Below are 24,637 nucleotides of genomic sequence, written 5' to 3'. Positions count from 1 at the left end.
TGAATGAAATGGGTTGGATAGAGAAAGACAAATATTGCATGATTTCACATACATGTGGAATCTAAAGAAAAAAACTAACAACAACAGCAACAAAAGTGGAAATAAACTCATAGATACAGAGAATATTTAGGATGCTAGATAAGAAGAGGTTGGGGGACAAAAAATGGCAAAAGAATTTAAGAAGTACAAATGGATAGTTGCAAAATAGACATGGAGATGTAGAATGTAGCATGGGGAGGAGAGATAATAATGTTATAATAAATATATAAGGGGGAAGAAGGTACTAGATTTGCTGGGGCGATCACTTTGCGACTTTTGTGGATCTGATCAATATGTTATACAACTGAAACTGGCATATTATTGTATGCCAACTATAACTGAAAAAAAAAACTCATTGAATTGTACAATATAAATACAAGCAATTAATTGTCTATTATATTTTAATAAAGATGGGGAAAAAATAAAATGGCTATAGGAAAACCTCATAATTCAATAGTCACCCTAAATGTAAATGGACTTAACCCACCAATTAAAAGGCACAGAGTTGCAGATTGGATCAAAAAACAAAACCCAACCATATGCTCTCTCCAGGAGACACATCTCAATTCCAAACACAAATGTAGACTCAAAATGAAAGGGTGGAAAATGCTATTTCAAACAAATGCCATTCAGAGAAGAGTCGGAGTAGTGGTACTAATAACAAACGAAATAGACTTCAAAATAAAAAAAGGTAAAAAAGATACTGAGGGACACTTCATAATGATAAAAGGAATCATACACCAAGATGACACAAAACTTATTAATATCTATGTTCCCAATCATGGATCCCCAAAATATATAAAGCAATTGCTAACAGAACTAAACAGAGTAACCAACCAAAACACTATCATAATAGAGGACCTAAATACTCCACTGTCAGGTATGGACATATTGTCCAAACAGAAAATCAATAAGGAAATAACATCCTTAAATGACACATTAGACCAACTGGACATAACTAACATTTACAGAGCTTTTCATCCCAAAACAGCTGCTTGTACATTCTTCTCTAGTGCACATGGAACATTCTCAAGGATTGACCACATACTGGGACACAGAGATAGCCTCGACAAATATAAGAGGGTTGAAATCATACCAACAAATATAAGAGGGTTGAAATCATATTCTCTAATCATAATTGAAGCTAGAGATCAACTGTAAAAAGAAAGGGGGAAGAACCACAAATACATGGTGATTAAACAACATGCTACTGAAGAATGACTGGATCAAAGAAGAAATAAAAAGAGAGATAAAGAGATAATAGAAATGAATGATAATGATAGTATTATGTATCAAAACTTTTGGGACATGGCAAAAGTGGTAATAAGAGGAAAGTGAATATCATTACAGGGCTATCTCAAAAAATAAGAACTAGCCCAAATAAACAACCAAACGAATTATCTAAAAACTAGAAAAGAAAGAACAAATAAAGCCTAATGTCAATAGAAGGAAAGAAATAATCAAAATTACAGCAAAAATAAATGAAATTGAAAACCCCCCCAAGATTGAAAAAATAAATGCAACAAAGAGCTCGTTCTTTGTGAAAGCTAATAAAATTGACAAAACCCTGGGTAGACTAACTAAAAAAAAAAAAAAAAGAAAGAGAGAGAATGAACACAAATAAACAAAATCAGGGATTAAAGGGGAGAAATTATGACAGACATCACAGAAATACAAAGGATTATATAAGAATACTATGAAAAAATATGTAACACCAAATTTAATAACCTAAGAGAAATAAATCAGTACTTAGAAAAACACAACCTTCCTAGACTGAATCAAGAAGAACTGGAAAATCTAAATAGACTGATCAGCAGTATAGAAATTGAAATAATTATCAAAAACCTACCAAAAAGTAAAAGTCCAGGACCAGATGGCTTCACCAATGAATTCTACCAAACATTCAAATGTTTAATACTTATTCTCCTCAAACTCTCCCAAAAAATCGAAGAGGAGGCAATACTTCCTAACTAACTCATTTTGTGAGGCTAGTATTACCCTGATACCAAAACCTGGTAAAGAAAACACAAAGAAAGAAAACTACAGACCAATATTCCTCAATAAGAAAGATGCAAATATCCTAAAATAGATACTAACGAAACAAATACGGCAATATTAAAAAGATTATACACCATGATCAATTGGGCTTCATCCCAGGGGCCTAGGGATAGTCTGACATACACAAATCAATTCATGTAATACACCACATAAACATATTAAAAAATAAGAATCACATGATCATATCAATAGATGCAGAAAAAGCCTTCAACAAGATACAGCATCCATTAATGATCAAAACACTTAACAAAGTTCACATTGAAGGAAAGTACTTAACATAATAAAGGCCATAGGCAACAAACCCTTAGCAACATTATAGTTAATGGCGAAAAACCAAAAACCTTCCCTCTAAGATCAGGAACAAGGCAAGGCTGTCCACTATCGCTACTGTTATTCAATATAACATTGGAGGTCCTAGTGAGTGCAATCAGGCAAGAGAAAGACATAAAAGGCATCCTGACCAGACACTTCTCTCTAGAGAACATACAAATGGCCAACAAATATATGAAAAGATGCTCAACATCACTAGCTATTATGGAAATGCAAATCAAAACCACAATGAGATACCACCTCACACCTGTTAGAATTGATATAATCAACAGGACAAGTAATAACAAATGTTGGAGAGGATGCGGAGAAAAAGGAACCCTCATACACTGCTGGTGAGACTGCAAATTGGTACAGCCACTATGGAAAACACTGTGGAGTTTCCTCAAAAAACTGCGAATTGATATTCCATATGATCCAGCAATCCCTCTAGTGAGTATTTACTACGAAGACTTGAAATCCCATATCCGAAAAGATATTTGCACACCGATGTTCATAGTGACATTATTCGTGGTGGCCAGGACATGGAAGCAACCGAAGTGTCCTAGCATCGATGACTAAATGAAGAAGCTGTGCTACAATGGAATATACAATGGAATATTATTCTGCCATAAGAAGAGATGAAATATTGCCATTTGCAACAACGTGGATGGACCTTGAGATAATCATACTAAGTGAAATAAGCCAGACAGGAAAAAGTTGAAAATCATATTATGTCACTTATTTGTGGGATGTAAGCCTAAAAGCAACAAATGAACAGGAAAAATAAACAGAGACTCATGGACATATAGACTAGTGGTTACCAGAGAGTAAGGAGGAGTTGGGGAAGTAGATGGGGGGAAAAGGGTCAAATATGTAGTGACAGAAAGAAATCTCACTATGGGCAATATATATGCCTTACTGCTAGGTTGTACACCTGAAACTTACTGGATTTTGTTAACCAATGTCACCATAATTTAAAAAAAAAAAATCGGCAGATGACTTTCATGAAAAAACCTCATGGTTGATAGGCTACTCTAATATGATCACGTGCTTCTATATCCATAGATTGAATCCCATGCTTAATGATATTTTAACATATTTTTGATAATTCTACTTTTTTATTGTAATTATACACTTATATTAAATTTTATGTATACTGAAGAATGATGCTCACTAAAAACAAGAATTGTTTCTATGAAAACTCAGTCGATCATTTTGCAAAAACTCAATAAGGGGGGAATTCCTCAAAATGTGCTGTCAAATTAGTTTTGGATATGATAGCTGTGAAATATAGGGGGAGAAAACTCTGGAAGGAATCTGTACGCATATTGCTTTGCAAGCATCTACATTCTTGTTCCATGTTAAATAAGCAAATGCTGGAATCATAGATGAGGCATTATGGGTATAGTTTACGGAAAAAAGACAAAGGGAAAATCAATCAAAAGTCCTTACTCAAAAAAGCCTGACCCTCTTGTAGGCAGCATATGTAGAAGTCTTGTTTTCTTATTCATTCAGCCACTCTAGCTTTTGGTTAAAGCACTTAATTCTTTTCCATTTGAGGTACTTGTTGATAGGAATATAGTTATTACCATTCTTTATTCATATTTTCGATACGTCCTTCCTAGAAAAAAAAAGTCTCAACTCTACATCAAAAGATAGGCATATGGATAAAAAAGTTTGTTTTGTGTCAAAATTAAAAGTTTATGATGCTTATATGTATATGAAAATATTTATTGTTATTTTCTGCTTTAGTAAATTTTAATAATTAACTGACCAACAACCACCAGTGACTGCATTAGTTAAAGAAGATTCTAATGTATCCACATATAGTTTTTGTACTTAAAAAAATACAGACTATATAATTAAGTTTTCAGAAAAGATTAAACTGGGATAAAATGTAGTATAATAAGTTATTTTTACTTTTTCCTTATACTTGTTCTGTTTTCCAGATAAATGCAGTAGACATTATAAAATTTAAAAGCATAGTGCCATACAAAGAGTCTTATAGATGCTTTCTAAAGCTGATCCCCACATTCAAAATATTCCTCATACTCCCCTCGGAAAACTGTTCTTGAAATCACAGATGATAATCACTCATTCTCCTTACTTTATGGATATTCCTCACTTTTTTACCCCAAAATATGACTGTATTAGCTCTGCCTGCCATAACAAAATACCATACACTGGGTTGTTTAAACAACGGAAGTTTATTTCTTGTACTGCCAGAGGCTGGAAGTTTGAGATCATGGAGCCAGATAGGCAGATTCTGGTGAGATGTCTCTTCCTGTCTTTCAGACAGCCTCCTTCTCACTGTGTCCTCATAAAGCACATAACTCTTCTTCTCTCTCCCTCGTCTAATAAGGCCACCAATCCTATGGAATAAGGTTCCACTCTTATGACCTAATTTAACCTTAATTACTTCCTAAAAGCCCTATTTCTAATTATAGTCACATTAGTCACATTTGAGAGTTAGATGTTCAACATATGCATTTGGAGGGGGTGCACTTCAGCCCATAGCGATGACCCAACTTAATAGCCCACTTTAGTTACCATAATGCCTCTTAATAACTTTGGGCTATTTCCAAAAATTAAATTCACTCTCAAATAATGAAGATTTGTGAGGCATTTTGGAAAGAATGTGCCCAGTTACAGAAGTCTATACAAGAGTTCCAAGAATGTGCTGAGTACCTGAAATAAATATGGGGAGGCGACACAACATGATGATGGCTAAGAATGTGGGCTCCGGAGCCAGATGGGTCAAGTTCTGACACATTTACCCACTAGAGGGATGATCTTGGGCAGGCTATTTAATCTAAGTCTCACTTTCCTCAAATGTAAAATAGGATAGTCAGAAGCCAAACACAAAAGACCACAAAATATGTGATTCCATTTAAATGAAATGTCCAGAAATGGCAAATTCATTGAGACAGAAAGCAGATTGATGACTGTCAGAGATTTGAGGGAGGGGGAAATGGAAGTAATATGGGTTTTTTTGGGGGGAGGATGAAAATATTTTGGAATTAGATATTTGTTATGACTGTACAACATAGTGAATATACTAGACCACTGAAGTGTGCACTTTAAAAGAGTGAATCTTCTGGTATGTAGATTGTATTTCAATTTAAGAAAAGAATCATAGGGAGTATCTAATAAGAATACTTAACATGGTGTCTGGCACATAGGAAGAGCTCAAGAAGTATTGGCTGAAACAGTCATGAGGATGTAAAGTATAACATAAAGAATGTAGTTAATAATATTATAATAGTTATGTATTGTGTCAGATGGGCACTAGACATTGGGGTGATCACTTTGTAAGTTATATAAATGTTTCATCACTATATTGTACACCTGAAAATAATATAATTATATGTCAACTATAATTGAAAAATAAAAAAAATTATTTTAAAAAGTGTTGGCTTTTGTAGAGTGATCATATTTTATCACTCAAATTGGGACACTTTTGAGGGTTGACAAGGGTACTAGTAATTATTATACTGTTACAACAGGTGTAAATCAGGACTGTCTGGGCAATCTCTGATATCTGGTCACCTAACTATTAACATTTGGACCGATTGAGGGCTCTGTTTTGAAAAAGGCAGCATTTATTGTAATATTCAAGATCTGGAATATTAAATATCACAAACATGAGTATTAGTTTCCCCTCATAGAAATTAATGCTTGTTGACCATTTCTCCAATGGCAAGTGAATGAACTGCCTTTCAGTCATGTTAACCCTGATTCCACATTTTCATAGGTAAGGCTCAACCATAACAGCCACACAAAAAGACAGGGACAGAGAACTGCTTCATTTGTCTTAACCTTCTCCCTAAACACTTTAAAAGCCAATCCATCACCTCTCCTTTAGCATGTTCTTTCTCCATTCTTTATTCTCTTTTTCCAATTCTTATTGTTTTCCTTTTGTAATTTTCCCCTGCACAAACTGCAGGCTTACTTTTGATGCACTTGGTTTTGTCCTTTTGTATATGCCTTTACTCTTTTGTGATTCTCTCCACTTCCCCTTCAATTTGACACACATTATTGAGCACCTGCTCTGTGCCAGGTACTTTCCTGGGCTTGAGGCATTATGAGGTGAATAAGACACAAGCATTACTACCAAGAAATACATAGGCTGGTAGGCAAGGCAGGCATATCAATAGGTAATCGCAGTAGTTGGGGCAAAGTGCCATTATGGAAGCAGGGGGTAATATGTATATAGGGAGTAATATGAGATCACATCCACAGAGCACTTAACCCAGGAAGAAGGGAAAGGATGAAGCACAATGGATTCCTAACAAAAGGGTCACCTAATCCAAGACAGGAAGTAAGAGTTGAAGTTAGCCAGGTAAAGAGAAGGGTGGGAGAGGAGTATCAGAAAGAGATGAGATTATAAAACCTGGTGTGAACAATGAAACTATAAGTGGTGTGGCATTTGGAAAGGAGTGAGATAGTCACAGAAAAGTGGGCAGGAGCCTTACCAAGAAGGGCCTTTTGTGCCAGGTGAAGCCATATACCTGAAGGCAGGGTATGGGGTGGGGGTAGCTGAATGATTTTAAGCAGGGAATTGACATAGTCAGTAGTTGTGTTCCAGAAACCCCGTCCTGGCAGTATTTAAGGTAGAGCCTTCCAAACTGTAAAGAGCATATGAATCACCTGAGAATCTTGTTAGAATACAGATTCAGATTCAATAGTGGGGGGTGGGGCCTAAGAATCTGCCGTTCTCCCAAGCTCCCAAGTAAGAATGATGCTGCTGCTTTGTGGACCACACTGAAGAACAAAGCTGTGAGGAAGGATTGGAGGATGGGGCAAAACAGGTGATGGACAGACAAGGTGGGACTGCTGCAGCAGTTCAGGTAAGAGAAGGTAGTAGCATGGACTACAGCAGTGATAGAATAGAAAGAGGTAAGACGTGACACAAAATGCCATGATAAGTGCAATTGGAATTAGGGAGGTCAGGAGGAGGAAGAGGCCTAGAGATTCTGGTATTCTCTTTGCTTGTTCCCCTTTTGCCTTTGGCCAAGGTCAGGGCTTGCATACACTATGGCCGAACTTAGGCTACATTTTGCTGCCTTTTTTATTCACCTTTATGCCTTGCTGTGCTAATCCCTGACATTTTCTTCCCATGCCCACCTGTCAGAGAGTAGGGATGCTGGAATACCAATGTCTGCACATATTTGAGCCACTCCTTTGACACTCTATCCTTTGCACTGGTATGGAAATTCACGGCTTTTCAAAAGTTTCCTGCTGACATAAACTTATAAAATATTTTTTTGACACTCCGCCACTGATGTGTTCACTGATTCCTTTTAAAGTCAGCCACCTGAAATTTTCTTTCTAGTCATTTATGGTGTATCTGAGCTTCCCTGTGTATTACTCCACTTGCAACTTACCCTAATCACCCACTCTGGCACTGGTTCAGAATCAGTTCCATCTAGAGTAGTATAAACACATTGCCACTAAGCATCTTCATGGAGACAACTTCTAGCTGCCCTGATGGCTAATTTCCATCTCTCCTTTTACTCTTCCTATCCTGAACTCTGAATGGCATTTTGGAACGCAGAACCAAGCAGAGCACTCTAGTGAGAGGATCTGATTTTTGGTGAATAAAACAAGAAGTCTAAAGTATTTTGGTACAGTCTGGTGTAGTTCCAGGCACAGGATGTTTTCAGTGACCCTGATTTAATTTCATCCATGTAGAGAAATCTTGTTCTGTATCTTGGTATATACTCCTTCACCACAATCCAGCTCTCTGTTTATAAACAATAGGCATTCACTTCATTTACAGAGAGTTTGGACCCCTCCAAAGGTGAATCTTTCTCTTTTCCTGTCATCTAAAAGTTACTTTAAGAAATCCCAGAATCCCTCAGGGATTAAAGGGTTGTTTTGCTTTTCATTAAAAATACAAATATCCTGACATTGTAAATAACAACAACAAAAACAAGACACATATCCTACACATTTACCAATATAATCAGATGCAACCAATTTTCTAAAAGTTAAACATAATTTCAAAGTTTGCACTGGGTAAACCACCTAGGGAACTAGGACATGGTGCTCCTTTAGAGTAGGGCAGAAGAAATTATTGCCCAACCTGTAATCCTTCTGGGGCAATGAACACCTGGTAAAAGAGAACTGCTGAGAGTGGTGAGAGGCTAATTACCAGGTAGCAGCAATTTATTCTAAAATGGAGCCCTCTCTGCAAGCAGTCAAGTCTTTTAGCATCTGGTGGAAAGCAAGGTACAGTTAAATACATCAAAGAACAAAGAATTGGTAGGAACTCAACAGAGGCACTTTCCCCAGAGACCACAGAACTCAGCAATAAACCCTGGAGGGAAGCACAGTTTAACTGGGTACTTAAGATTTCATGGTGGCAGTAAGCAGAGAGACCAACCCTTGTAGTTGCTTGTACACATGTAAAATTGACACCAAATTATAACTGATTATTTTATTTCTGAAAACTTAAAAGATTGCATGAGTGATAGATGGAAGGCTTAAAGTTGCTTAAGATTAACTGCTCAGAAAGCTTTCCAACCCACGTGGCTGTCTTAAGGGATCCTAGAGAATCAAACTGAGCAGCTGCTTGCCCACCACTCTTTACTCACAACCATGTCAATACTGACTAAACTAAGTTAAGAAGAGAAGTGTGGAATCAGAGAGCTAATCTAGTTCCTGATAGATGATCCTTTCTGGCAGACACCTTTTTAAAGCTACAAGAGAATGATGTGTCATTGCCTAAGGCCTTATATAGGTTTGGTAATAACTTAGGTTGCATCTGATTCATACTCTTCGTCGGATGGTGTTTAAGAGACTGATTGCGCAGAGTTACCCTTCCTACTAAAGGAAAAAGAAAAAAAAAACAAGATTACCACCTTAATAGCAATCTTGCCCTCATTCCTAGGACATTGAAATTATTATGCCCATATTGAAAAGTCTGTTGAAAAGTGCCAGTGTAATAATAGCATTCTCAAGACTGCTCCCGAGTCTTGTCGAAATTACTAGCTACTCTGGGTAATTAAAACAATTATAACTGTTTGTTTCCACATAATGCTTTCTTACTAAACCCATGTGGTACACATGATGCACAACCAGATTCCAAATAGTTGGATTTTCTTTTAAACTTCAGGTTGATAATGCATGCTGTATATATCTAGTAATGTGGAACATTCAAAACACAATAGAGACCATCAGATGTCACGTAGTCCAAGCCTTTCATTTTACAAGTAGGGAGATTTAGATCCAGAGCAGGAAATAGAAGTGCCCAAGGTCTTTCAGCCGGTTAATAGCAGAACTGGGACGAGAACCCAGGTCTTCTGGCCTCCAGTAATGGGTTCATTTTATTACACCAGGCTGTCCTTAAATATAAAGGAAAAACTAACAGCTAGGTGTATGAAGGACAAGAAAGAGATAAACAGCTAAAACTTGTTCCCTTAATTCACTCTTTTTTTCTTTAGCACCTTTTCTCACATTTTGATTATACTATTGACCCCCTCTTCTCTCCTTCTGCTTATTACTTCAGTGTCTCTCCTACAGCCTCTCTTTCCTCACTTGCTCTCCATTCCAGTATCTTCTTTTCCTAGAATCAGTTTTACTCCATTTATAAAAAGTGCTGACTCTGCTGCCCATCAAGGCTGTGATCAGATTGAAAGCTATACTGTTCTGACAGGTTGTGAATTTCACAGAAGCCCTATAAAAAGGCCATTACAGAATAATGCCTTTTAAAACATCTACTTAATAAGAGGCCATGAAACTCAACATATTCTGTGGAGAATCTGTGTTGACAGAACAGAAAATCTTTTAAAAATATATTCAGAAACTATTTAAAACTAAATAGCATAGGAGGCACGTGTGGAGTTTAGGGATCCATAAGAAAGTAGCATTTCAATGTATAAAGTATAAACCAAAATGTTGAAATCTGGATGATGGGATTATACTTGAATTTTATTTTTTATTTTTGCTTTTCAGAATTTTCTAATCTTCTTATAATGAATTTATGTTCTATCATATACTGAAGCTAGATTTGGAGATTGAAAAAAAAATGAACCTCTAAGGACTTCTAACTGATTAGCGAAACAAGAGGCCATATGAGCTATCGCTCAAATTAATCACCCTATCACAAAGTGTCTCCTTCCTCCATCCTTTTAAAATTCCCGTGTTAGCTGGGCATGCTTGCTTGTGGTCACCTGCAACACCTGCGGACTACACTAAAGGACCAACTCTGCCCTGCAGTAAGAAGCCTGTAAGGGGCTCCTGCTTTAGTCTTAACTTGACTTCTTGCCAAGCTCCACTCTTGCAGAAGACACTTAGGTCTTAAGTCTTAGGACCCGTTATTTAATGTGTTTCCTTTGTTTGGTGCTGGCTTAGACCTGCAATGTCAGCCAGCTAGGCTCCACTAAGCTCTGCTTTTGTCTTGACTGATCTCCACCCGTGCTGTATACACAACAGCTGCTTCAAGATTATTTGCAGAACCCGTAGCTCAGTATAACTTAACTCCTGGACCTGCTTGCAGCTTTCTACTCCTTTCCCTCTAGCCTAACCTGGCATATAGCCATCCAAATCCTTAGCGCTAATTCACACAAGTGGACCTTGGGATGGCCTGAGCTCTACAACCCAAAGCTTAGGGGTTACATAATCTTCTCAGTCTGCCTTAGTCTAGGCTGATGCCAGGTTCACAGAGCTCTGTCGTCCTTCTTCCTCAGGGCTATTTCAATATGGCAGATCTATTGTTAGGTTGTGCAACTGTACCCAGAGACACTCACCGCCAAGCACATTGCACATCTAAAATTCTAATGTACAAGAAAGAGAAAGAGTGGTTTGACTTGCAAAATACAGAATTGTGAGAACATGAAAAGTGGGTAGTGGTAGGAATTGTTACTTATTGGCAATTTTTAGTGGGAAACTGGATCCAAAGAGATACAAAAGTTTGGGTCTTAAAATTAATTGCAAACTCCCAATTTAAGCTTTTCCAATAACTTTTTCCTTTTATTTTCTTTTTAAAGACCTTTATTGAGGTATAATTTACATATCATAAAATTCACCTCTTTTAAGTATATAATTCAGTAATTTTCAGCATATGTACAGGGTTATGCAACTATTGCTACATCAATTTTGGAGTATTTTTATTCCCCACCCCCCCCAAAAAAAAATCGTGTACACATTAGCAGTCATTCCCCTTCTCTGTCTCATCCATAGGCAACCAGTAATCTACTTTCCGTCTCCATAAATTTACCTTTTCTGGAAATTTCATATAAATGGAATGATACAATATTTAGTCCTTTTTTCCTTCTCTTTTCACTTAGCATAATTTCCCCCAGCTTTATTGAAGTATAATAGACAATTAGATGCTTGTATTTACATTTTACAATTCAACGAGTTTTTTTCTATTATAGTTTGTATACAATAATATATTAGTTTCAGTTTATACAGCATAGTGTTTAATAGTGTTTAGAGATCTATATAACTCACAAAGTGATCACCACACTAAATCTAGTACTTCTCTTCCCCCTTACATATTTGTACAACACTGTTGACTATTTTCCTTATGCTACGCTTTACATCTCCATGACTATTTTGTATCTATCCATTTGTACTTCTTAATCCCTTTGCCCTTTTCGCTGTCTCCCCAACCCCCTTCCCATCTAGTAGCCCCCAAAATATTCTCTGTATCTATGAGTTTGTTTCTGTTTTTGTTGTTGTTGTTCTTTATTTTGTTCTTTAGATTCTACATGTACTTGAAATCATGTGATATTTGTCTTTATCTGACTGACTTCATTCAGCGTGATACCTCTAGGTCCATTAAGGCAATAACTTTATCCATCCCCTTCCTTTTAGTCTGTGTGTGTCTTTTAATCTGAAGAGAGTCTCTTATAGGCAATGCATGTAGGGGGCTTGTTTTCTAATTTATTCACCTACCCTATCATTTGGTTGGAGCATGTAATTCTTTTCCATTTGAGGTACTTGTCGATAAATATATAGTTATTACCATTCTTTATTCCTGTTTTTGATACATATTTTTTCTTCTTAAAGAAGTCCCTCCAACAATTGCTATAATACTGCCTTGGTATTGATGAATTCCTTTAGCTTATTTTTGTCTGGGAAGCTCTTTATCTGTCCTTCTATCTAAATGATAACTTTACTGGATAAAGTATTGTTGGTTGCACATCCTGGGTTTTCATCCCTTTGAATATTTTGTGCCAAACCCTTCTGTCCTGCATAGTTTCTTTTGAGAAATCAACTGCCAGTGTTATGAGTGCTCCCTTGTAGGTAACTAACTGCTTTTCTCTTGCTGCTTTTAAGATTATCTCTTTGTATTTAACCTTTGACATTTTAATTATGTTGTGTCTTAGTGTGGGCCTCTTTGGATTCATTTTTTTGGGAGGACTCTCTGAGCTTCCTGGGGTTGTATATCTATTTCCTTTACCAGGTTATGGAAGTTTTCTATTCTTATTCCTTCAAATATATATTCGACTTCTGTTCTCCCTCCTCAGGTATCCCTATGACACAGACGTTGTTACCCTGAATTTTGTCCCATAGGGTCCTTAAATTATCATTACATTCTTCGTTTCTTTTTTCCTGTTTTTGTGATTGGGTGTCCTTGGCTTCCTCATCCTCTATATCAGTGTTTCGATCCTTTTCTTCCTCCACTGTTGATTCTCGCTAATATACTCTTCATCTCAGATAACATAGTCTTCATTTCTGACAGGTTCCTTTTTATAATTTCCATTTTTATGTTTTTTTTTTATCTCTTTGTTAAGGTTATCACTGAGTTCATTAACTCTTCCACCAAATTCACTGAGCAGCTTTATAACCAGTGTTTAGAACTCTGCATCTATTAGATTGCTTGACTCCATTATTTCTGGATCTCTATTCTGTTCTCTCATATGATTTCTGCTTCTTCGTCTTTCCATTTTGGCTGTCTTTCTGTGTCTGTTTCTATGTACTAATCAAAGCTCCTAAGTCTTCCGGTCTTTTTAGCGTGGCTTTGTGTAGTAGGTGTCCAGTAGCACAATCCTGAAGGGCCAAGTTTAGCCCCAGCTTGTGCCCTTCCATGGCCACCAGTTAAGATTCAGCAAGAAATCCACAGATGTGCTTATAGTTATCAAGAGGCCATGTCAGAAACTGAAATCAGTTGCTACCAGTGTGAGTCTTAGCGCTGCTCAGCAAGTGGCACAAAACTCCTAGAGAACACACCTGAATGTGGCTTGGGTGGGGTCACGAGTGGGGGAGGCAGAGTTTCAGGGAATCCTCTGGGCAGAGTGACCTCTGTTATCCTGTTTGATGATGTCTCAGCTATGGCGGCTCTGTGTCTCTACGCTCGGATGGGGGAGAGCTCAACAGAGGAGCAATGGATACCACCAGCACTTCCACCGAGTAGAAAGCCTTGCCTCAGGCCCTCGCTCCAGCAGCTCAGTGTTCCCCTGTTAGTCCTTGGTGCCTCACAAGAAACCAACCCAGTGTTGGTGCTCAGAGAGAGCAGGTCTGTCACCACAAAAGTCCATTCGCAGACACAGCCCCTTTAAGAGACATCTGCAGCTGCTTGCTGCTGCTGCTGTAGCCTCTGTCCTTTTCAGCCGCTGGGGACCAGGCAGCCTTGCGTCTTTGCCCCTTCCTACTTCCAACCATTGCAGAATGATTTCTTATTTCTCTCCATAGTATTATTTCTCTCCATAGTATCTAGATGAACAGAAGTGGCTTGCTGTTTGCTCCTTGTATCTATCTCAACTTTAATGTCTTCTCAAGAGTGGATGAGTGAAGCTTCTAACATCTACATCATTTTCCCTGGTTCTCCAATACCTTTCTCCTTTACTTACTCAAGTGGAATTATTTGTGCAGAAAGATCTGGTTAAGCTGACTTATTGTTATGTATAAATCAAAATCAAAGATATTCCTCCCTTCTGAATGTTGAACTTGGCATTTGCTGGTCCCAGTTTAAGAGTTTCTAATCTACATTCTTAAAAATGCAGAAATGAACAAACATGTTCATGATAGCATCCACAGGTAGACTTGGGGAGACTTTGTAGACTGGTAGGAGTAGAGATGACTTCTCATTTGTTGAACTTTGGGGGAGGCTGAGTCAGAGCATTTCTCATCTCTAGCAACCCCATTTCTTCTTTTTTTTTAAGTTACAGTTGACATTTAATATTATATTAGTTTTAGATATACAGCATAGTGGTTAGACATTTATATAACTTATGAAGTGATCCCCCAATAAGTTTAGTATCCACCTGGCACCATACATAGTTATTACCATATTATCGACTAGATTCCTTATGCTGTAATTTATATCCCTGTGACTATTCCATTACTATCAATTTGTACCTTTTAATCCCTTCAGCCCATTTCAAACAGTCAGTGAGGGCTTACTGTGACCACACAGTTTTACATGAGTGCAGGTCTAGTCCAAAGAAATTTTGTTACCATAATACATGAAATGTTTGTGCCATATCCCCCAAGACTTGACTTCTTAGAATGTTTTATTAGCGAACTGAAATTTTATCAGTTAACTCATTGGAGCAGGGATTAGCTTCCTGGCAGTTGAGAACAAGAAGAGAATTCATTCTTTTATTGTTTTAACGGATAGTTATTAAGCATCTACTATGTTTCAGGTTAGGTGCTGACTATACTACAGACAGTACCTGACTTCACTGAATTAAGAGAACCCACTGTGTCCACCTCTCTGACTCCATCTCGTTCAAGTCTATATGGTTCCTATGGCCTTCAGGCTAATAGCTCATGCATTATATATGCTAATCATCAGAGGAATTCTGTTTGGAGCTTGAGTTTTTACAAATCAGTCCCTCTCATTTTCCCTTTCCTTGACATAAAAGAGGCCTGAACTCTACTTTCTTGAGATGGATTTGAGGTACTACTAGGGCTTCCATCTTCTTGGTTGGTGCCTTATCTATCAATAAACATTTCTTTACTCCAAACTCTGACATTTTGAGTTTTGGCCTTTTGAAACATCAGGCACATGGACTTTGGATCGGCAACATAACCACTCCCCAACATTGAGCCCCAAAGAATGACCTATCCTTTTTGGTCTCATGCAATTCTCAGACACCCTATGCTTACCTTTCTAACCCTATCCATTTCCCTGAACTGTTTCCTTTGTCCATCTGTCCAATGAAAGCTCCCTTGCAGGTCCAGCTTACCACAAGCCAGTTTTTCCCTGAAACTGTTGACATCATTTTCTGTATCAAGAGCTAACTGCTTAAGATGTGAAGTGCCAAGGTAACTCCAACACAGTGACTCTTGAAAGACAAACATTAAAGAGCAAATATAGTGGTCAACTGCATGGGCACTTAACCCAGAGTTCTGTTTCTACCACTTATGACTCTGTGACTTTGAGCAAGTTGCTTCTCCTCTGTTCCCAGTGTGCTAAACACTCAAATAGGGATATTGGTAGCACCTACTTCACTGAGGATTTCAATGAGCTAAAACATGTAAAATACTTATACTAGCACCTACTATATGTGTTCTTTTTGCATTAGTTGTTATCATTGCTATTTACATTGGAAAAGAATTGAGTAGTAATAGTGGTCTAGTAGACAATGAGGTTGACATTTTGAGGTAGGTGCCTGAAACCTCCACATATTACAGAATGTGACTGTGAGCAGATTGAAAATCTAGCCCTGCCATTTTGTGAGGAGTCCCCTATTTTGATTGCTCATGCAGGAAATGGAACTTACATAGCAACCATTTTTTAAATGAAATTTCTTTCATTGTTTTGTTTTTGAGGTTTTTTCTTCATTAAGAAAGCAAAATATATTCATTTAAAAATCAGAGTAAAAAAAGAAACAGAAAAGCAAGCAAAAAGAAATAAAGTATTTGTAATTCCATCCATCAATAGACAGTATTAGGATCTTAGGATAAAGCTTTCCATATACTTCTCAATGTATGTGATACAACACTTTTTGGTGACCAACTTTAAAAAAAATTAGTGTTATATTATTAATATTATCATTAGTTACTGTATCGGAGACCGCCTTGTTGTATATGTAAATCATATTATCCTTTTAGCTATTGCAAATAACACTAAGAGACAGCACACAAAGATATACATCCATCTTTTCACACAACCTTATTTTCTTAAGTAGGATAATTTTTTTTCCAGAAATTGAATTTTCCAGCTTACTTAGGATTGTTGATCAGTTGTCTTATTTTTGTTTGAGACTTTCAATTAAATACTAAAATGTTTACATTTGTGTAAAATTTTATTTAAATGCCGAAATACAAATACAAATTGTGGAAAAGATTCATGACAGTGATTGTCCTTGCCTGATAAAGCAGTGAAACAATTTATAAACTCACATTTTCTATATTGGTTATCAGAAATCTGGAGGCAGCAAGCTATAGAGGGAAGAGTTCGGGCTCTGAAGTCAACACATATACTTTTAATTCCTGACTCAAGTATTTACTTGCAGTTATATGACCTTGGGCTCATATTTAACCTTGCTGAACCTTGATTTCTTCATCCGAAAAATCCTTTTTATAACTTGGCCCATGCTTGCCTCTCCTCTCATCTCTCATTCTTTCACCAGCCTCCTGGCACCCTTTCTCCACAATTTTAGGATCCAATCAAATTGAGCTACTCCACAAGCCTTTCCCTATGTTTCTACCTTTGTCTGGACAAACTTTCAACTCTATGCCTTCCTATTCCCCAACTCCCCAGCACAAATCTAAATAATTAACGCTGGTCATTAGGGCTCAGGTTAGATATTACGCCCCTCAAGAAAACCTGTCTGACTATCCCCTAATCAAACACAATTAAGTCTGGGTTAGGTACCCTTCTTCTGTTGCACCATTAAAAAACTATCCTTGCCATTGTCATTTGTATACATCATACTGTAGTATACATATCTGTTTCTATTTTTAATTCTTCCACTAGATTATGAGGTCTTTGTGATCAGATACTATTTCTTATTCTTCTCTGCATCCTCAGTGGCTAACATTGTGCATGAAAGCAATGAGGGCTCATAAGAACTTGTTAACCGAGTGATGAATGAATAAAGTAGTATAATCATACCATTTAACAAACTTATTAACTAATGATTATATGAAATAACATAACTAGAAATTCCTAGAACAAAGTTAGATCAGGAAGAGATATCTCATGGCCTAAAAGAGAAATGACAATAACTTTGTGACAAATCTCTTGCATTCACTTAAAATGTTCTTAATACGAAATTCTGGAGAATCTTTATCTTTAAGTCTGTTGAAAGGTGAATTTCATCATCATAGAATCTCAGAGGACAAAGAACCTTTTGTGTAAGACAGCTATGACCAGTGATTAGTGGTGAGGCACCATGCCTAAGTGCTTCCAGTGCCTGGGTTCAACTCACCCAGACAGATCTGCCATCTCTGGCTCCATACCTTAGACCCAGGAGAGAAAGAAGCAGTGGGTAAAGGGAAAAAGAGGGAATAAAGTAAAGAGGGTTAGAATAAGATTTGATGTTGGTAGTAATTGAAGCTTTTGCACAGCAGCTATGTTTAGAACAGACAAGCTATATATTATAGAGTTCCACAGCTCCCAGAGAAGTGCTCCCTGTAAACTTTCATTCTTTTTCAGCTTTTCAGCCTTCAGCAGATCTTCCCTGTGGTTCCTTGCCCTGGCTCCATGATTGGCCAATTCCCTTTTACTTCCTGTGGTGCAAATGATCTGTTAAGGGTGGATCTCTCCGTAGTAGAACTAGTCTAACCAAATGTTTTTCCAGTTTTGATAATCTGGCACAAAACTGCTTTGCAGCACCTAGTGTCACAAAGGCCAGCACTGCTCTCTGCTACTGGGATGACAGGCTCTAGGTCCTGGAAGGTGGTTCTGCCCCCGAGGCCATACCTTTTTGACCCCAAGACTTTAGACTCAGCTCAGTCATTTTGAAGAATTTTTCAGTCTCTCAGTTGCAACTGACAACTTTATTGTTTTAAAGCACCAGTTGAAGTTAAGCTCTTATTAGTGTACTATATTTATATTTGTAATGAGTCAAGCAATGATGCTAATACAGAGTAAATGACATTTAAAAGAAACAGAGAAAATCCTATAGAATTCAGAGGAATCTTGCTATTTATTAACAAGTTTCACTCAGAAGTTCTACAGAGAGCTCTAGCCTCAGCTAGTCTTTCCCAGTGTCCAGGCAGTAGGTAGAACCCTGCACTGTAATGAAAAATGAAGAAGTGTCAAGGCACCAACTAACTAAAATTCTTCATAGAGAGTCCCACCAGTGCATACTTGAACACCCAAGCACCACTTACCCAGTCCAAAGATAATTCCTCAACCCTAAGTCAGTGTCTTAAATGTTCTTGGGTTCAGGTTCCCTCCTCTTTTCAGCTGTGGGGATGGGACAAAGGGCAGGGGAGAGATAGAGGTGGGAAGGCTTGATTTGAGTCCAGGCCTCTCGTCTGAGCTGGAATATAAGATACAGGGCCCCCTAGAGGGGTGGGAGAGGCAGTACCTAAACCACACTTGACCCAGTTTAGCCTGGCCTTGGTCCAGACAAAGCACAAGCATTTTCTTTCTTTTTCGTTCAATTTATTCTTTGAATCAATAAATCTTAAGCTATAAAGGGCAAAACAAACTCAGTAGTTTAAACCAAGGTGTTCATCATGCAGCTGGGGCCCCCTGCAATGACAAATAAATCCCTGGTGAAAAAAATGACCAACATTGGTTAGGCTGGAAATTTATGATTCCAGGATGATTTTTCTGACATGATTTAGAAGCTCCATCAATTGAAGTTCTTTGTACAGGCAAGGGAATGATGATGAGCTGATATGGTCAGTCTGTTGGTCAGTCAATCATCAAACACTGATTGAGCACTGAGTGTGGGGCTGGCTGCTTGGAACTAGAGGATACATCATGAAGTCCTGGAAAACCAGGAAGCTTTACAACATATACAGCAATCCCACTAGAATCATAAGTCTACCACCTAAACAATGACTGGCCAGGGTTTTGAAGCTAGACAGACTGAGGCTTGAATCCCACCCAACTCACTCATTAAGTTAAATAGCAATGTGACCTTGGGTAAGTCCACCTCTTTGTACCTCAGTTTACATGCCAATAAAATAAAGATAAATATAATATTCCTATCACAGGGATGTGAAGTGCACCATAGGCAATATAGTAAATAATGTCGTAACTATATATAGTGCCAGGTGGGTTCTAGACTTATCGAGGGGATCACTTCATAAATTATATAAATGTCTCACTGCTATGCTGTACATCTAAAACTAATATAAAATAATATTGAATGTCAACTGTAATTGAAAAATTAAAATAAAAATTATTCCTGGCCTCATCCACTTGGAATACTACTGTTTTTACATAAGTATCAGGACATGTGTTCACCATCTAAATTTGGAGTCAAATTTCATAGAACCCCAGTATAGCAAACACTTTTATAGCACTCAATGGCATTGTGCTGTTTTAGATAGATTAATTCACGTAAACTTTGTGATAATTCTATAGAGTGGGTGCTAATATTATCCCCATTTTACAGATGACAAAACCCAAGGCATGGAGAGATTATATAATTACCCTGGATAGTGACATTCATTTGATTTGTGTGAACATTACATGAGATAATGCTCACAAAATACACTGAGAACAAAGGCTATCAATAAACACTATGATTATTAGTCAGTAGTATTATTGTTACCATTACTATTAACTGTGTTAACATTACTATAAGTAGTTACCACAGAGTAATTTTCTTTAGCTTCTATTTATTTTTATTTTTTAATTATTTTATTTTCCTATTACAGTTGACATGCGATATTATATTAGTTTCAGCTGTACAACAAAATGATTAGAGATTTATATACCTTATGAAGTGATCGTCCTGATAAGCCTAGTACCCACCTGACACCATACATAATTATTACAATATTATCAATTATATTCCCTAAGCTGTACTTTACATCCCAGGTGGGGGATGAGTGAAAAAGTGAAGGGGATTAAGAAAATAACCACAGGGTAATTTAAAGTAGTTAATCACAAAAGCTTCTGTTATTTCCATCTGCTTTCTTAAAGGAAGCCCGACATTGTTTTAGGTAATTCTAGACAGTTATTATGGATCCTCCCAGGACTAATGACTCCAGGTGGGGAAGAGCAAGTCCCCTAGGGCTGCTGACTGAGCAAAAGGCAAACCGCTCAGAAAGCAAGATAAATTAACCTCAGAAAGCCCAAGAGGAAGTGCGGACCTAGAAAAACAAAGCTTTATTGCGAGAAGGAGAGCTGCAAAATCAAGCTTTATCAAAAGAAACTTCAAGTTGAGGGTGAAAGACCATTCAATGTTGATTTTCAAACTGTAGAAATAAAGAGGTCTGTAAGCAAGAGAGAAGGAGATTAACATGCTTTTAGCACCTACTTTATGTCAGGAACTTTACCTCTGGAATTTCATTTATCTTCACAATGACTTGTGAGGTAGCTGCAATGATTATCCTATTTTCGTGATAAGAGCACAGGATCAGAGAAGTGAAGTGACTTCATTTGAGGTTCCACATCTTAAAATTGTTGGAGCTGGGACTAGAACTTAGGTGTGCCCAATTCCAAATGTATTTCTCCTTCTATAATCTAAAAAACTGAAACAAAACTCATTATTTTCCACCTTAAACTTGTTCCTTTTATTCTGTTCTGTCTTGGTGAATGGATGTCGCCATCCAACCAGTCACCTAAGCCAGAAATGTAAAGGTCATCTGTATTCCTTCTTACTCATCTCCCATATCCAAACCAATATTAAATGCTTCTAGAAATTCTACCTCATCATCATCTTTTATATAAATCCTTCCTGTCTCCACCATTCACTTTCAGGCTTCTGAGTACATAAACCTGAGCCAGATCTTGGACACCACCAAATTCACCAAGATAAAGCCACTAGGAGTAGAGTAAAGGGTTCTTGCTGAAAATTAGCCTTACCCAAAAGATATTATTCTATCTGATCACGTGTCCTTTTCATATTTCTACTATTGTGCTTTCTGTAAAATTAACACCAATGCCCAAGACTCCATTATTTCTTCCTATGTAGACAATTATTTTCTTAAATCTTTTCTTGAACAATTCTCCCTGGGACTGATCCATGCTTCTTGAGACTTCAGTCAATTGTGGTATCAAAAACTCCTACATGTGGCTTTCCTTTGATGGTTCTCTCCATTGTGGTTCCAAATATTTCTTCATTCTGTTTAAGATATTAGTACTAAGAAAAGAGGACATGTTTACTTGCTTTTTAAGCTCTTGAATCAATGAAATGATTCATGCCATGGTCTCCCTGACCTCTAGGAACCACTCTCTCACATAGCTTTTCATCCATGGATAAGGAAAGAAAGACACACCAGTCATCAAAGGCTCACTGTATGCTAAATTCTACACCCTTTGAGAGCAACAGAGAATAAATAATATGTATGAGAAATTTTACAGGACTAGAAGACTATTAACAGATGAGTCTTATGTATACAACTAAACATGGAGTAGTGAGGAAAGTTATGGATTGGAATTCCCAGCTCTGCATTTATGTTGTATAATACTACACAAGTCATTTAAGCTTCCTGAGATCCTATCTCTTAATTTGCAAAATGGAAAAAGATTAATATTTTTCCTACCTTCACTCACATGCTGAAATAGAAGATCAAATGAACTAATGGATGTGAAATTGCTTTGTAAATATTAGTGTTATTCCTTTGTGACTCACTAGTACTGCTATAATCATCATGGTCATTGTCATTATCATCTCAATCATCAGTCTACTATTGTTAAGGAGAGAAGACACTGTTGAATGACTGGCTGCTAACTTATGGTTCCATTTCTCTCAGGAGAAAGCTGCTTATAGTACTACAGTTAGTGCTATTGCCACTCTCAGTAACACTATGATTGCTACTTACAAAGTAGCCTTCCACAGAGCAAAAGGAATCAGATGCTGTGACCCCCTAATTGCTGGGTATCAGATCTCTCCCATTATCTTTCCAGGGAACACAATGTGTTGCAGCTGGAAAGAAACAATCTGACTTGAAGCCAAATCATGCTGATTTCAAGTTGCTGGAATTGGCTCCTCAGAAAGTGAATTTTGTGAAGCTATGGTACTATGCCTTCCACTCCTCATTTAATTGGATCTGAATTTGAACTGCACATTCAGAAAGCCTTTCTGTCACTTTTTGTCAAAGACTTCTCTTTGAGTTGCTTGTAATATCTATTAAAAACTTAGCCTAAAGCAGTATCTTTTGAATACCAAGCTCACTAATTCAGGTACTGGAGCACAGAAAGTATACACTACAAGCCCGAAAATGGATGAACTACTCAAAAGACATTTTCCATCCTTTAAATATAGTTCCAAGAAAAAATAGGAAATGCCTCATACCTCTAATGGAAGCTATTTGTTGCAAAAACAAATCTCTCAGGTCAGTGGACCTAGAAATGCCTTTTGCAAGTAAAAGTGAAAGGAAGAGACAGTAAAACAGAAGCTGCAGCCATGAAGTCATCACCCACAAAGCATATGATTCAAATAAAAAATAAATATTCATTTAAAAAATGGGTTACCCATACACCCAACAGTAGTTGCCATTTATGTATAAAATAACCAGGATTTTGTATGAATTTCAAAGAAAATGAACTATTTATTTCTTGTTAGTAGCTAATGAAAATATCAGAGCAGATAGCATTTTTTGTTCCAATCATAGAAGATTTCAAAATTCTAATACATAAATCCTGATATCAAAATCTGCATATCTTATGATACTGGCAGATGAGCCCCAAATGATATGTTTAATACATTTTTTCTTGAAGAGATGAAGTATAACTGTACACAATCATCTTGTAGGAATTATATTAAGAATCCCGAACTTAAGTACTAAATCAAACTAAATTGTCTTTTATCCTATTTTTCTCTTTTATCACTTATTATCACTTCCTCAAGTTCTCATTACAACTGCATAATTCTACCCCCACTCTAAACCCCATAGGTTTTCTTCAGAAAAGTGTAGCTTCCCCCCTCTTTCTCTCAGAACCAGTTTTCTCCCCATAAATGTTCATAGCGTGAGAATCATAGACAAATTATTTCAATGAGCAATAATACCTTTTAAGATAAGACAACTAAGTTATTGCTGCTTTGTCTTCTTACAAATATTTACCATATATTTAAAACTTGCTTTCATTATCCCTTGAGAAAAGAGAACCTGTTCTAAAAGAAAGATTAATGGGAAAACATGAGCTACATTGTGATATTAAATACAGATTTCTTTTTCCAAACCTAAAACCACAGTCTTCCTTCATTTGGTCCTAAAGAAGCCATAACATTGCTGGCTAATGGGCTGTCCACAAATGACCATTATTGAATGAATAATAAAGGAATAAGAGCGATGTGATTTCCACTTACATCAACCACAAAAGTCCTCTGGGAATCATCCAAAAACTGCACTTTTAAATGTAGCATTCTCGGAGAGGCTGTTGGGCTGCAAGCAGGCTCAGAGTGCTGTGGGTGCTATGACAGGAAGGGGGCTTTCTCAAGGAATCTCACTTTCAGCTGTATGCAACGCACTTGGGTCCCCCTACCCCCACCCAGGCACCCCCACCCACAGGAAGGCACAATTCTGTTTGCTTGAAGTGATGTACACCCAAGGGCATTTGTGCTGCTGAATACTGGTGATTAATAGCATCTGGGCAATCTCTATTTCATCAACGTCCAATCCGACTGGACTCTCTCTAGCCCTCTTAAACTCAGTTATTTTCTTCAAAGAAAAATAAAAAGAAAGAAACAATTTCAACCCCTGGGGATTTTTTTTTTTTAATTTCACAAGAGCACAATTTGAAAACCTTAGATGAAGCTTCAATAAATGAAGAATAGCCATTCTCAAAGGTAAAAGGATCAGAGTTAGTCTCATATTGTACTAAAAATTTCATAGCTGAACTAGGAAGTTTTACATATAATTTAATTGTTTTGAATTTACATGATTTAAGAATGAAAACTATATAAAAAGGAATCCATGAAAAAACCTTATTTCCACTTCTGCTCCCTCTATTTTGTAATTAATTTTGTTAGTTTTTTTCTCTTTGTTATTTAACCTTCAGTGTTTCTTTATGTACACACTGTACAAGCAAATATGAATGTATTTCTCACATGTAGATAGCATGCTATTACACTCTTGTGCTTTTCTTTTCTTCACATTGTGACCTCCCTTTAGCCGTGCATGGAGAGCTTTCTCATTTCTTTTTACAGATGCACAATTTTGCACTGTGCACGTGATCCATAGTTTACTTAAA

The 24,637-nt window shown here is 37.1% G+C and overlaps 1 protein-coding gene across 2 annotated transcripts in view; it reads right to left on the bottom strand.

Annotated features, from left to right (window-relative positions):
- FRMD7 (FERM domain containing 7) overlaps positions 1 to 23,972 on the bottom strand; it is a 57,896-nt gene extending 33,924 nt beyond the window's left edge. Inside the window, exon 1 of one of the 2 annotated variants that reach the window (XM_011383888.1) lies at positions 23,754 to 23,972. In XM_011383888.1, coding sequence (XP_011382190.1) covers positions 23,754 to 23,810 — 57 coding nt within the window. In that variant the 5' untranslated portion in view covers positions 23,811 to 23,972. The remainder of the gene's footprint in view (positions 1 to 23,753) is intronic. The other variant, XM_011383889.1, reaches the window with a different exon arrangement.
- Positions 23,973 to 24,637: the final 665 nt, after the last annotated feature.

This window comes from Pteropus vampyrus, unplaced genomic scaffold, assembly GCF_000151845.1.
Source record: "Pteropus vampyrus isolate Shadow unplaced genomic scaffold, Pvam_2.0 Scaffold548, whole genome shotgun sequence".
Taxonomy (NCBI): Eukaryota; Metazoa; Chordata; class Mammalia; order Chiroptera; family Pteropodidae; genus Pteropus; species Pteropus vampyrus.
This window is presented reverse-complemented; position numbering and strand designations above follow the sequence as displayed.